This window comes from Bos grunniens, chromosome 18 (genome assembly GCF_055505025.1).
Source record: "Bos grunniens cultivar Pamir isolate PY7600 chromosome 18, Bosgru_T2T1.0, whole genome shotgun sequence".
Taxonomy (NCBI): domain Eukaryota; kingdom Metazoa; phylum Chordata; class Mammalia; order Artiodactyla; family Bovidae; genus Bos; species Bos grunniens.
This window is the reverse complement of record NC_141182.1, coordinates 62,930,966-62,945,296: the sequence shown is the minus strand read 5'-3', so window position 1 is coordinate 62,945,296 and position 14,331 is coordinate 62,930,966. Positions and strand designations below refer to the sequence as shown.

At 44.9% G+C, this 14,331-nt stretch overlaps 1 protein-coding gene across 5 annotated transcripts; it reads left to right on the top strand.

The window, feature by feature from the left end:
• Positions 1 to 25: 25 nt before the first annotated feature.
• On the top strand, positions 26 to 4,405 carry LOC147354658 (leukocyte immunoglobulin-like receptor subfamily A member 5). Of its 5 annotated transcripts, none has more exons than XM_086354560.1 (6): positions 43 to 476; positions 578 to 613; positions 790 to 1,074; positions 1,335 to 1,634; positions 1,874 to 1,918; positions 3,136 to 4,405. In XM_086354560.1, the coding sequence occupies exons 1-6, from the start codon at positions 443 to 445 to the stop codon at positions 3,285 to 3,287; spliced, it is 852 nt and encodes a 283-aa protein (XP_086210686.1). In that variant the 5' UTR covers positions 43 to 442; the 3' UTR covers positions 3,288 to 4,405. The 5 variants fall into 5 exon arrangements, with proteins under 5 accessions (XP_086210687.1, XP_086210686.1, XP_086210690.1 ...); XM_086354564.1 differs by having other exon boundaries at positions 52 to 358; XM_086354563.1 differs by having other exon boundaries at positions 52 to 358; positions 578 to 662.
• Positions 4,406 to 14,331: the final 9,926 nt, after the last annotated feature.

Genomic DNA, 14,331 nt, shown 5'->3' with positions numbered 1-14,331 from the left:
AGCAAACTCTGGGAGACAGTGATGGACAGGGAGGCCTGGCATGCTGCAGCCCATGGGGTCTCAAAGAGTCAGACACGACTGAGTGTGAACAACAACAACCTCTTGCTCTGAGTTGGAACCTTCAGTCGTCTCCTCAGTTATAAGGGAAGCCCTCCTGAGCCACGGGCCTCTGAAGTTTCAACCTGACACCATGGTCTCTCTGCCCAGCCATGACCCAGTAAGCCCACAGAGGAGAATTCAGATCAACATCTTCATGGTGTCAGCGACGTCTGTATGCCCCACTCCCAACCCAGGAGGAAGAGGATGTGAACTGCCTTCACTACAGGGCTGAGAACCGAAAGCAACTGCACAGCTTCCTGTAAGTGTGGGTCACTCAACGGAGCAGTGTGCCCTTCATCAGAGGAGCAGGGCTGAGGCTGGTGGGCAGCCTGAATGCGGGATCATGTCCATGGTTCCTCCCTCGCTGCTCTGTCTTGGTCAGTCGGGGAGAGAGGGTTGGGTACAAATAGACAGCTAAGGAGGGCAGGGCTGGTGGTTCTTTAAGGCGGGGCTGTTCTCACCGAGTGTTTCTTTCTAGGGTTGTGTCTGAGCCAGAGCACTTGGGCACAGAAGGGTGAGTGTTCTGTGTGATACTCCTGAGGACCCAGCAGGGTTTAAGCCAGGTATCAGGTCTCTTGGCTGCTGGAAAGAGGGGACTCAGACTTTAGAGCAGGGGCTGTAAGACGGGGAGAAACAGAAGGGTGGAGGGAGAAACGCTTGTGTGTCTATTACCTGTTCCCTGTGTTCTAGGAAATCTCCCCCCACCTCGTATCACAGCTCTGCCTGGATCCACAGTTCCAGCTAAGAGTCCTGTGACCCTCCTGTGTCAAGGACCTAAACAAGCTGAGGGGTACAGGATATCAAGACTGGGAAGTCCTGAGCCCATGGACAAAGAGGAACAGATCACATCCAGAAAGACCAACGCTTTGAATATTGCAGAGGTTACAACAGACAAGACAGGGCTGTACCACTGCTCCTATCAGAGAGGAGGCCGCTGGTCCCAGTTCAGTGACCCCCTGCAGCTGGTGATGACCGGTGAGGGGGACCCAGAGGCAGCGGAGCTGGGACTGACCCCTCTGCCGAGGGAAGGACCAGGCTTCGGGGACAGGAAGCAGGAGGACCAAGCCTTGTCCTTGGGGAGGTCTCAGGGATGATGCCGAGAGACTTCCTCAAGGGGGGGGGGGGGGGGAGGTGAAGAGGGGAGAGAGACCAGAGCCACATCTGCTCCCAGGGGACAAAAAGGGACAGTGCCTACGTGACCCTTCCCTTCATCGCTGAACTTCCTTCTTTCTCAGGAGCTTATTCCAAGCCCTCCCTCTCCAGCATGGCTGGCACAGTGGTGGCTCCAGGGGAGAATGTGAAGTTGCAGTGTTTCTCCAAATTCAACCATGATGTATTTATCCTCACCAAAGAAGATGGAGATCCCATCACCCAGAACCAAAGCTCCATCCCCCAGGACGGAGGACGCCAGACCATCTTCCTCTTGAATCCAGTCTCCTCCACACAGGCGGGGACCTACAGATGCTACGCTGCCTTCCACGACAACCCCTACGTGTGGTCTCAGCCCAGTGACCCACTGCAGCTTCAGGTCGAAGGTGAGGAAGAAGCCCAGCCCACCCACCTGCTCCCCGCCCTGGGGGCTGACTCTGTGCAGTTAAAGCACTGGCTGGGGAAAAGGATCGAAAGAGGGGGTGTGTTGAGTGCCATCGGCTTAGACACACATCTCTGAGGGACGGGCCGGGGACGGGCCATGTGGGTCCCTGGGACTCTGGGAGGTGAGAGCCTGACTGAGCAGAAATAAGGAAGACCTCTCCCACTTCACCTCTGTTTTCAGGAACTACTGACTCTCCCAGCATCACACAGCCCAGACATTCAACTGGTGAGTAACTGAGTTTAGGTGGAAAACTGAGAAGAGATTCTGTGTTCCCTTCTCTCTGACCTGGAGTGTTAACTGCATGGATGCAGATGTATATGTTATATATTATATGGATATACGTGTGTGTTAGTTGTTCAGTTGTGTCCGACTCTGTGACCCCACAAACTGTAGCCCACCAGGCTCCTCTGTCCATGGGATTTCCCAGGCAAGAACACTGGAGTGGGTTGCCATTCTCTTCTCCAGAGGATCTTCCTGACCCAGGGATTGAACCCTGGTCTCTCGCATAGCAGGCAGATTGTTTACTGTTTGAGCTACAAGGAACTCCATGTATATATATGTATTTTATATGTATGTAACTATTATTAAATATCATATATGCTTTGCAGAAAAATATTTACATAGACTATATTAATACGTGTGTTATATGTATTTTCATTTTTGTTAGAATAAAAACGTGTCACATAATGACTGGTTGGGAAAAACAGAGTCACACAGTGTAACAGAACAAGACTGACAGAAGGGGCTAGTGGTTTAGAAGAGGGCTCAACAAGCAAGTCCCTCGTGGGTGTATTTTTAACAAACACTGGGATGAAATCAGAGGGGTGATCCTTGTAGAGAGCGCAGGACAGGCAGAGGAACCAGCCCTGGGCCAAGACACAGAGGTAGAGACGTGCTCAGGAGCCCACGGGTAACAGAGGCCAGCGTGTCTGCTGCTGGGGAATGGTCAAATCACAGGAGATACTGAGCGAGGAGCAGGCCAGGCTCTGGGCAGGGACTGGCAGCCTCCAGCACCCCAGTCCTGTCTTTCTTGACTCCAGAAGTCCAGTATCAGCACAGCGCCCATAATGACAGGAGGAAAGAAAGGTTTTTAATGCGTATCCCGAGGGAGTGGGCTGGGCGGGCTTCCCACCAGGTCCAGAGATCTGCAGAAATGAGCTTGAGTTTTAGGGTCCTTTAGAGGCATGGACAGCTTCCCTGGTGGGTAGCTGACTCTCCCAGTGGTAGAGAATCTGCCTGCCAAGTAAGAGACCCAGGTTCAATCCCCAGGTCAGGAAGATGCCTTGGAGAAGGGCGTGGCAACTCACTCAATACCCTTGCCTGGGAAATCCCATGGACGGAGGAACCTGGTGGGCCATAGTCCATGGGGTCACAAGGACACAGCTGAGTGACTAATCAACAACCACCAACGGGAATCGGCCCTTCTACCTCTTCTCTCTCAGCGCCTACCGCTTGGCATCCTTCCGTGGAGACTCAAGTCCGCCTGAGCCTGGCTGCCCTGCTTCTCCTGGTCATGGTCGTCCTGTTGGCTGAAGCCTGGTGCAGCCGGGGAGGGGGGAGGTGGGGGGGGGGGTCCCTCAGAGAAGTCAGATGAGCCCCCACCCCAGTGGACTGACAAGTGCCGATGACCCTCCGCTGGCATCAAAGCACTGTGCTCACTTGTGGGGGTGGCGGTTCCAGGGCCCTGGCTGGGTCACCCATCCGATGCAGCAGTGTACTCGCTTCCTGTCGAACCTGAACAACGTACCAGAGGCACCGTGGAGGAGAGCAGCCCAATGTGAACTCTTTCAGTTCTAGAGAGCAGAAGTCTAAACCCTGTCCCCAAGCCTGCACTACTTGCTACTTTCCCGTTGGTGTTCTTGCCTTTTCAAGCTTCTAGACTCTGCCTGTGCTCCCTGTCTTGGAGCTCCGTCCTCCAGACACAGGAGGGGAGCGCCTCTTCTCCTCTCTGACCTCTACTTCCCTCCTCCCTTTTTGCCTCACACACCCCCACCCTCCTGATTCCTTTTTAACGAATACTTTTGGGAACTTGCCGGTGGTCCAGGGGTTAAGAATCTGCCCTGCCACGCAGGGGATGTGTGTTTGATGCCCGGTCAGGGAACTAAGATCCCACAGGCTGCAAAGCAGCTAAGCCTGTGAGCAGCAACCAAATGAATAAATAAATAAAAATAAAATTGTATTTAAAAAAAGAACAGGTGACTACATTGCCCCCCCCCCCCAGCCCGTGACAACCTGTGATAAGCCCCCACCCAAGACCCTTAATTTCACCACATCTGCAGTGTCCCTTTTGACATGGATGTTCTGGGTAGCGTTGCAACACTGTAATTAGAGGATATTACTCACCCTGCCTCCTGGAGATCACTGAGTCTGATCTTTGAGCCAGAAATCCTTACTTTTATGCACTGTCTCACGGAAGACACTCGGAAATAAGCACGGGTTTTTGTTTTGCTTTAATATTAAGTCTTTATTGAATTTGTTACAATTTTGCTTCTGTTTTACGTTTTGGTTTTTTGAGCCATGCGGCACGTTGGATTGTAGGTCCCCAACCAGGATTTGAACTCACAGCCCCTCATTGAGAGACGAAGTCTTAACCACTGGACTGCCAGGGAAGTACTTGGGAATAAATGTTTTAACATTCTTTTCAATTTAGAACAGGATGTGATTCAAACAGAGATGATACTTAATAAATTTTGCTTATGTGTAATGTGTAAATTCCTTAGAGTGGTTGTTCTTGCAGGATGGGAAATGGATCTAGGGCTAGAAATGCTGAATTTTTTTCCTTCAATATAGCCCTTGTGAAAGTGAAAGTTGCTCAGGCGTGTCCAACTCTGCGGAATTTAAAAATTCTAGAAAGCAAGTGGAGAAGGCCATGGCACCCCACTCCAGTATTCTTGCCTGGAAAATCCCATGGATGGCGGAGCCTGGTGGGCTGCCATCTATGGGGTCTCACAGGGTCAGAGATGACTGAAGGGATTTAGCAGCAGCAGAAAGCAAGTATAAAAGCATGAACATTCATATTGGTTGGTTGGTTTGGGGATTTAAGTTACACAGATGATTGTGATGTTAGCAATTTTTCCTCTTTGAGTTTGGGGTTTGGTTTTTTGTTTCTGAGAAGAAACAGCTTTCAAAGCATGAGACTAAAACAACAAAATCACAGAAAGGCTAACTCACCCCCTGTTACAGTTGAGCTGATGAAATAGTTTGGCGACTTCCTAGCTCCAAGCTGTTTAAGTAAATAATAAATACCCTTGCACTTAAACCTCCGTGGATACCTCACAGAAAAACAGAGACACTAACTGATCACGTGCTCTTCCGTCTCACCTCTGCCCCAAGACTCGACTCAGCTGGCTGCCATTGGCTGCTGTTCCCTCACCAATGTCCCCTCCTTCTGCCTGTTCCTTACTTTTTCTGTGTCAGCATAGACCTAACTTTCCTTGGGTGTTTTCTCTGAATGCCTTCTCAGAGTCGGCTAGGTGTCCCTGTCATGTTCTAAATGACAGCTGAGTTCTGAAAAGCGGTAAGTATATGGTGAGCCATTCGCTCTCTTTGCAGGCACTCAGTTGTGCTCTCAAGGGCTTCCCAGGAAGCACTAGGGCTGAAGAACCCACCTGCCCATGCAGGAGATGGGAAAGACCCAGATTCAATCCCTAGGTCAAGAAGACTCCCTGGAGAAAGAACTGCCAACCCACTCCAGTATTCTTGCCTGGGAATTCCCATGGACACAGAGGAGCCTGGTGGGCTACAGTCCATGGGTCCCACAAAGGGTCAGATCTGACTGAGCACACATAGAGCACAAAAGCAGGAGCGGTGATGTATGACCTTATGAGCAAGGCCATAATCCTATGAAACTTAGTTTGAAAAAGCAAAAGTGTGAGTTTTAACTCATTTCATGGGTTACAAAATGCTAATTTTCTTTGGGTTTTTTGTCAGTCATTTAAAAATCCTGAGGCCATGCAAAAACAGACAGTGGGTTTTAGAACTCAGTGATCCTCTCTTACAATCTTTCCTCCAAACCGTTGAGTCCAAGTAACTTGAGAGCAAAGACAAGCTAAACAAAGCATCTGGAGATGGTTCTCCTAGAAAGCAATGATGGGGGTGTTCTCGGAATTCCCTTTCAATGCCCTGGATGGAGGGAAAGAGGTGGGAGGAGGGAGAGAAATGATACAAAGATAGAGGACATTAGACATTGACAGATAGATAGATAAGTAAGCGAAAAATGATATGTATAAACGATAGATAGGGACTTCCCTGGTGGTCGAGTGGCTAAGACTCCGTGCTTCCAATGCAGAGGGCATGAGTTCAATCCCTGGCCAGGGGACTAAGATCCCACATCCACAGGGCGTGGCCAAAGTTAAATAAATAAAATAGTCTATTTCCAGGCTGTCTTAAAAATAAAAATAGGGAATCCCTTCGTGGTCCAGTAGCTGAGACGCCTTGCTCCCAATTCAGGGGACCTGGGCTTGGTCTCTGGTCAGGGAACTAGATCCCACCTGGGACAGCTAAGAGTTCGCCTACTGCAACTGAAGATCCCGTGGGTCACAGCTAAGACCTGGTGTGGTAAGATAAACACACAAATAACTGGATATTTAAAATAAAATAATAGATGATTGCTTGATAGAATGTAGAGAATCAATAGATGGTAGATAGATACAAACAGATTATTAATAGATAAATGACATCTAGATGTAGATATAGATAAGTGATTATTGTTGCTGTTGTTTAGTCCCTAAGTAGTGTCGGACTCTTTTTGAGTCCACGGACTGTAGCCCACCAGGCTCCTCTGTCCATGGGATTCTCCAGACAAGAACATTGGAAGACCGGGGAGGGAGGAGCCAAGATGGCGGAGGAGTAGGACAGGGAGAACACTTTCTCCCCCACAAATTCATCAAAAGAGCATTTAAACGTCGAGTAGATTCCACAAAACAACTTCTGAATGCCGGCAGAGGACATCAGGCACCCAGAAAAGCAATCCAACTCTTCGAAAGGAGGTAGGAAAAAATATAAAAGACAAAAAAAGAGACAAAAGAGGGAGGGACGGAGTTCCGTCCCGGGAAGGGAGTCTTAAAAAGAGAGAACTTTCCAAACACCAGGAAACCTTCTCACTGCCGAGTCTGTGCCGAGCTTTGGAAGCACAGAGGGCAACATAACAGGAAGAAAAAATAAATAAACAATTAAAACTCGAAGATTGCGAGTCCTACGGTAACTCCCCCAGCGGAGAAGCAGCGCAGACGCCTCCACGCGCCATTAGCAAGCGGGGGCTGGGCAGGGAGGCGCAGTGCGGGCTGCATCGCTTAGAGTAAGAATCTGGCCTGAATACCCTGAGCACTATCTGAGCGAAATAATTTGGGCTAGCAAACCAGACTGTGGGATATCTACCACGCGAAAAGCCAGCCCTAACCTAAGACCGCCAGGCCCGCGCACGGAACAAAGAATTGAACAGAGATAGCCGGCTGCAGACCTTCCCCCTCCGGTGACAGGCAGCCAGAGCCGGAAGGGGGCAATCGCAGCCCCAGAGAGACATTATCTATAAAACTGTAAGCAGGCTTCTTTGCTAACTAAAACTTTTTGGGGGTCTGGACGGTTAACATCTGCCTGAGAAGGTGTGCCAGTTTTACACCCAGATAACCGAGTGGCGGGGAGGCGATAAGTCGCAGCATTGGCGCTCGCCAAACACCTCATCACTTGAGCTGCTCGAACCTGGGAAGAGCACAAAACTCAGGCCCAACTGAGTCTGCGCCTCTGAGGACTACCCGAGTGCCTGAACCTGAGCGGCTTGGACCTGGGAGGTACATGCAACCCAGGGCCAGCCTCGGATTGTTCCCGGCGGAACAACCCAGAGCCCGAGCAGTGTGGGCAGGGAGGCTACACGCGCCGTGAGCAGGGGCAGACCCAGTGTGGCTGAGGCACTGTGAGCGCACGCCAGTGTTATTTGTTTGCAGCATCCCTCCCTCCCTCCCCACAGCGCGACTGAACAAAGAGAAGAAATACAGCTCCACCCATCAGAACACCGACACAAGCTTCCCTAACCAGGAAACCTTGACAAGCCACCTGTACAAACCCACACACAGCGAGGAAAAGCCACAATAAAGAGAACTCCACAAACTGCCAGAATACAGAAAGGACACCCCAAACTCAGCAATTTAAACAAGATGAAGAGACAGAGGAATAGCCAGCAGGTAAAGGAACAGGATAAATGCCCACCAAACCAAACAAAAGAGGAAGAGATAGGGAATCTACCTGATAAAGAATTCCGAATAATGATAGTGAAATTGATCCAAAATCTTGAAATTAAAATGGAATCACAGATAAATAGCTTGGAGACAAGGATTGAGAAGATGCAAGGAAGGTTTAACAAGGACCTAGAAGAAATAAAAAAGAGTCAATATATAATGAATAATGCAATAAATGAAATTAAAAACACTCTGGAGGCAACAAATAGTAGAATAACAGAGGCAGAAGATAGGATTAGTGAATTAGAAGATAGAATGGTAGAAATAAATGAATCAGAGAGAATAAAAGAAAAACGAATTAAAAGAAATGAGGACAATCTCAGAGACCTCCAGGACAATATTAAACGCTACAACATTCGAATCATAGGGGTTCCAGAAGAAGAAGACAAAAAGAAAGACCATGAGAAAATACTTGAGGAGATAATAGTTGAAAACTTCCCTAAACTGGGGAAGGAAATAATCACCCAAGTCCAAGAAACCCAGAGAATCCCAAACAGGATAAACCCAAGGGGAAACACCCCAAGACACATATTAATCAAATTAACAAAGATCAAACACAAAGAACAAATATTAAAAGCAGTAAGGGAAAAACAACAAATAACACACAAGGGAATTCCCATAAGGATAACAGCTGATCTTTCAATAGAAACTCTTCAAGCCAGGAGGGAATGGCAAGACATACTTAAAATGATGAAAGAAAATAACCTACAGCCCAGATTATTGTACCCAGCAAGGATTTCATTCAAGTATGAAGGAGAAATCAAAAGCTTCTCAGACAAGCAAAAGCTGAGAGAATTCTGCACCACCAAACCAGCTCTCCAACAAATACTAAAGGATATTCTCTAGACAGGAAACACAAAAATGGTGTATAAATTCGAACCCCAAACAATAAAGTAAATGGCAATGGGATCATACTTATCAGTAATTACCTTAAATGTAAATGGGTTGAATGCCCCAACCAAAAGACAAAGACTGGCTGAATGGATACAAAAACAAGACCCCTACATATGTTGTCTACAGGAGACCCACCTCAAAACAGGGGACACATACAGACTGAAAGTGAAGGGCTGGAAAAACATTTTCCACGCAAATAGGGACCAAAAGAAAGCAGGAGTAGCAATACTCATATCAGATAAAATAGACTTTAAAACAAAGGCTGTGAAAAGAGACAAAGAAGGTCACTACATAATGATCAAAGGATCAATCCAAGAAGAAGATATAACAATTATAAATATATATGCACCCAACACGGGAGCACCGCAGTATGTAAGACAAATGCTAACAAGTATGAAAGGAGAAATTAACAATAACACAATAATAGTGGGAGACTTTAATACCCCACTCACACCTATGGATAGATCAACTAAACAGAAAATTAACAAGGAAACACAAACTTTAAACGATACAATAGACCAGTTAGATCTAATTGATATCTATAGGACATTTCATCCCAAAACAATGAAGTTCACCTTTTTCTCAAGTGCACATGGAACCTTCTCCAGGATAGATCACATCCTGGGCCATAAAGCTAGCCTTGGTAAATTCAAAAAAATAGAAATCATTCCAAGCATCTTTTCTGACCACAATGCAGTAAGATTAGATCTCAATTACAGGAGAAAAACTATTAAAAATTCCAACATATGGAGGATGAACAATACCCTGCTGAATAACCAACAAATCACAGAAGAAATCAAAAAAGAAATCAAAATTTGCATAGAAACGAATGAAAATGAAAACACAACAACCCAAAACCTGTGGGACACAGTAAAAGCAGTCCTAAGGGGAAAGTTCATAGCAATACAGGCACACCTCAAGAAACAAGAAAAAAATCAAATAAATAACCTAACTCTACACCTAAAGCAACTAGAAAAGGAAGAAATGAAGAACCCCAGCGTTAGTAGAAGGAAAGAAATCTTAAAAATTAGAGCAGAAATAAATGCAAAAGAAACAAAAGAGACCATAGCAAAAATCAACAAAGCCAAAAGCTGGTTCTTTGAAAGGATAAATAAAATTGATAAACCATTAGCCAGACTCATCAAGAAACAAAGGGAGAAAAATCAAATCAGTAAAATTAGAAACGAAAATGGAGAGATCACAACAGACAACACAGAAATACAAAGGATCATAAGAGACTATTATCAACAATTATATGCCAATAAAATGGACAACGAGGAAGAAATGGACAAATTCTTAGAAAACTACAACTTTCCAAAACTCGACCAGGAAGAAATAGAAAACCTTAACAGACCCATCACAAGCACGGAAATTGAAACTGTAATCAAAAATCTTCCAGCAAACAAAAGCCCAGGTCCAGACGGCTTCACAGCTGAATTCTACCAAAAATTTAGAGAAGAGCTAACACCTATCCTGCTCAAACTCTTCCAGAAAATTGCAGAAGAAGGTAAACTTCCAAACTCATTCTATGAGGCCACCATCACCCTAATACCAAAACCTGACAAAGATCCCACAAAAAAAGAAAACTACAGGCCAATATCACTGATGAATATAGATGCAAAAATCCTAAACAAAATTCTAGCAATCAGAATCCAACAACACATTAAAAAGATCATACACCATGACCAAGTGGGCTTTATCCCAGGGATGCAAGGATTCTTCAATATCCGCAAATCAATCAATGTAATACACCACATTAACAAATTGAAAAACAAAAACCATATGATTATCTCAATAGATGCAGAGAAAGCCTTTGACAAAATTCAACACCCATTTATGATAAAAACTCTCCAGAAAGCAGGAATAGAAGGAACATACCTCAACATAATAAAAGCTATATATGACAAACCCACAGCAAACATTATCCTCAATGGTGAAAAATTGAAAGCATTTCCTCTAAAGTCAGGAACACGACAAGGGTGCCCACTTTCACCATTACTATTCAACATAGTTTTGGAAGTTTTGGCCACAGCAATCAGAGCAGAAAAAGAAATAAAAGGAATCCAAATTGGAAAAGAAGAAGTAAAACTCTCACTATTTGCAGATGACATGATCCTCTACATAGAAAACCCTAAAGACTCCACCAGAAAATTACTAGAACTAATCAATGATTATAGTAAAGTTGCAGGATATAAAATCAACACACAGAAATCCCTTGCATTCCTATACACTAATAATGAGAAAACAGAAAGAGAAATTAAGGAAACAATTCCATTCACCATTGCAACGGAAAGAATAAAATACTTAGGAATATATCTACCTAAAGAAACTAAAGACCTATATATAGAAAACTATAAAACACTGGTGAAAGAAATCAAAGAGGACACTAATAGATGGAGAAATATACCATGTTCATGGATTGGAAGAATCAATATAGTGAAAATGAGTATACTACCCAAAGCAATTTATGGATTCAACGCAATCCCTATCAAGCTACCAACAGTATTCTTCACAGAGCTAGAACAAATAATTTCACAATTTGTATGGAAATACAAAAAACCTCGAATAGCCAAAGCGATCTTGAGAAAGAAAAATGGAACTGGAGGAATCAACCTACCTGATTTCAGGCTCTACTACAAAGCCACAGTTATCAAGACAGTATGGTACTGGCACAAAGACAGAAATATAGATCAATGGAACAAAATAGAAAGCCCAGAGATAAATCCATGCACATATGGATACCTTATCTTTGACAAAGGAGGCAAGAATATACAATGGATTAAAGACAATCTCTTTAATAAGTGGTGCTGGGAAATCTGGTCAACCACTTGTAAAAGAATGAAACTAGAACACTTTCTAACACCATATACAAAAATAAACTCAAAATGGATTAAAAATCTCAACGTAAGACCAGAAACTATAAAACTCCTAGAGGAGAACATAGGCAAAACACTCTCCGACATACATCACAGCAGGATCCTCTATGATCCACCTCCCAGAATATTGGAAATAAAAGCAAAAATAAACAAATGGGACCTAATTAAACTTAAAAGCTTCTGCACATCAAAGGAAACTATTAGCAAGGTGAAAAGACAGCCTTCAGAATGGGAGAAAATAATAGCAAATGAAGCAACCGACAAACAACTAATCTCAAAAATATACAAGCAACTCCTACAGCTCAACTCCAGAAAAATAAATGACCCAATCAAAAAATGGGCCAAAGATCTAAATAGACATTTCTCCAAAGAAGACATACAGATGGCTAACAAACACATGAAAAGATGCTCAACATCACTCATTATCAGAGAAATGCAAATCAAAACCACTATGAGATACCATTTCACACCAGTCAGAATGGCTGCGATCCAAAAGTCTACAAATAATAAATGCTGGAGAGGGTGTGGAGAAAAGGGAACCCTCTTACACTGTTGGTGGGAGTGCAAACTAGTACAGCCACTATGGAGAACAGTGTGGAGATTCCTTCAAAAACTGGAAATAGAACTGCCTTATGATCCAGCAATCCCACTGCTGGGCATACACACTGAGGAAACCAGAAGGGAAAGAGACACGTGTACCCCAATGTTCATCGTAGCACTGTTTATAATAGCCAGGACATGGAAGCAACCTAGATGTCCATCAGCAGATGAATGGATAAGAAAGCAGTGGTACATATACACAATGGAGTATTACTCAGCCATTAAAAAGAATACATTTGAATCAGTTCTAATGAGGTGGATGAAACTGGAGCCTATTATACAGAGTGAAGTAAGCCAGAAGGACAAACACCAATACAGTATACTAACGCATATATATGGAATTTAGAAAGATGGTAACGATAACCCTGTATACGAGACAGCAAAAGAGACACTGATGTATAGAACAGGCTTATGGACTCTGTGGGAGAGGGAAAGGGTGGGAAGATTTGGGAGAATGGCATTGAAACATGTGAAATGTCATGTATGAAACGAGATGCCAGTCCAGGTTCAATGTATGATGCTGGATGCTTGGGGCTGGTTCACTGGGATGACCCAGAGGGATGGTATGGGGAGGGAGGAGGGAGGAGGGTTCAGGATGGGGAACACCTGAGAAATAAAGGAATAAAAAAAAAAAAAAGACACAGACCGGCAGGACTTGGTGATCAACACCGATGTTGGGGTTTCTAAATTACCTCCAATGCCCTTAAAACTCTAAGGTCTTTTGAATCCTACACATCTCTTGGGCTCATTTATGAGAGCAAGGATAATGCAAATATAGACTTGTACCTACAGGGAAATGACAATAGCAGTGTGGGCAGCTAGAGGCATGACCCTCTGCTCTTCTCCACCCAGCACACACACACATACCTCTCTCTCTCCCCCACTTACCTACTTCCAAGTCTCCTCACCACCATCACCTCCCTGCCACTCTTTTGTTCCCCAGAATCTCTGATGTCAGACTTGTGATGTAATGACTAACACAGAGTCTGACTGTCTCTTTTGATAAATAAAAGATCTGTCTTTAGCCATGTTTGAAAACCCACCCCAATCCTCTACATTATCTTTCTCTACAGGGTTGAGAAAAAAGAAAATGAAGCCAGACATATGACCTTCTCAATCCAAATTTCCCTACTACTGTTGGCAATTAAAAAAAAAAAGTTAGATAACATTAAAAACGTCGAACATTCTATTTGTGACAAAGCAAGAGAAGAAAAAAAAAAAGAACATTGGAGTGGGTTGCCATTTCCTGCTGCAGGGGATCTTCCCGGCCCATGGATAGAACCCATGTCCTCTGCATTGCAGGCAATGCTTCACCACAAGCCACCATGGAAGGCTGTAGATAGATGATAGAATTAGACAAATAAATGGTAGCTAGATGGAAATGGCAAACCACTCCAGTATTCTTGCCTGGAGAATCCCAGGGATGGGGAGCCTGGTGGGCTGCCATACAGAGTTGCACAGAGTCGGACATGACTGAAGCGACTTAGCAGCAGGAGCAGCAGGTAGATGATAATAAATGATCAATAGATAATAAACGCATGATTGATAGATGATAGATGATAAATAAGTAGACAATAAAATGACAGATAATGATAGATAGACATGGATATGTGTATTCCCCACAGTATCAGAATAAAGAAAGCCCTGTCTAACCGCAATGGACACGAGATGGAGCAAGCTCTGGGAGACAGTGATGGACAGGGAGGCCTGGCGTGCTGCAGCCCATGGGGTCTAAAAAAGTCGGACACGACTGAGTGACTGAACAACAACAACCTCTTGCTCTGAGTTGGAACCTTCAGTGGTCTCCTCAGTCCTGAGGGAAGCCCTCCTGAGCCACGGGCCTCTGAAATTTCAACCCGACACCATGGTTCTCTCCCCCCAACCATGACCCACTTTGCCCACAGAGGAGAAGTTCAGTTCAGTGTCTTCATGGTGTCAGCGACGTCTGTATGCCCCACTCCCAACCCAGGAGGAAGAGGATGTGAACTGCCTTCACTACAGGGCTGAGAACCGAAAGCAACTGCACAGCTTCCTGTAA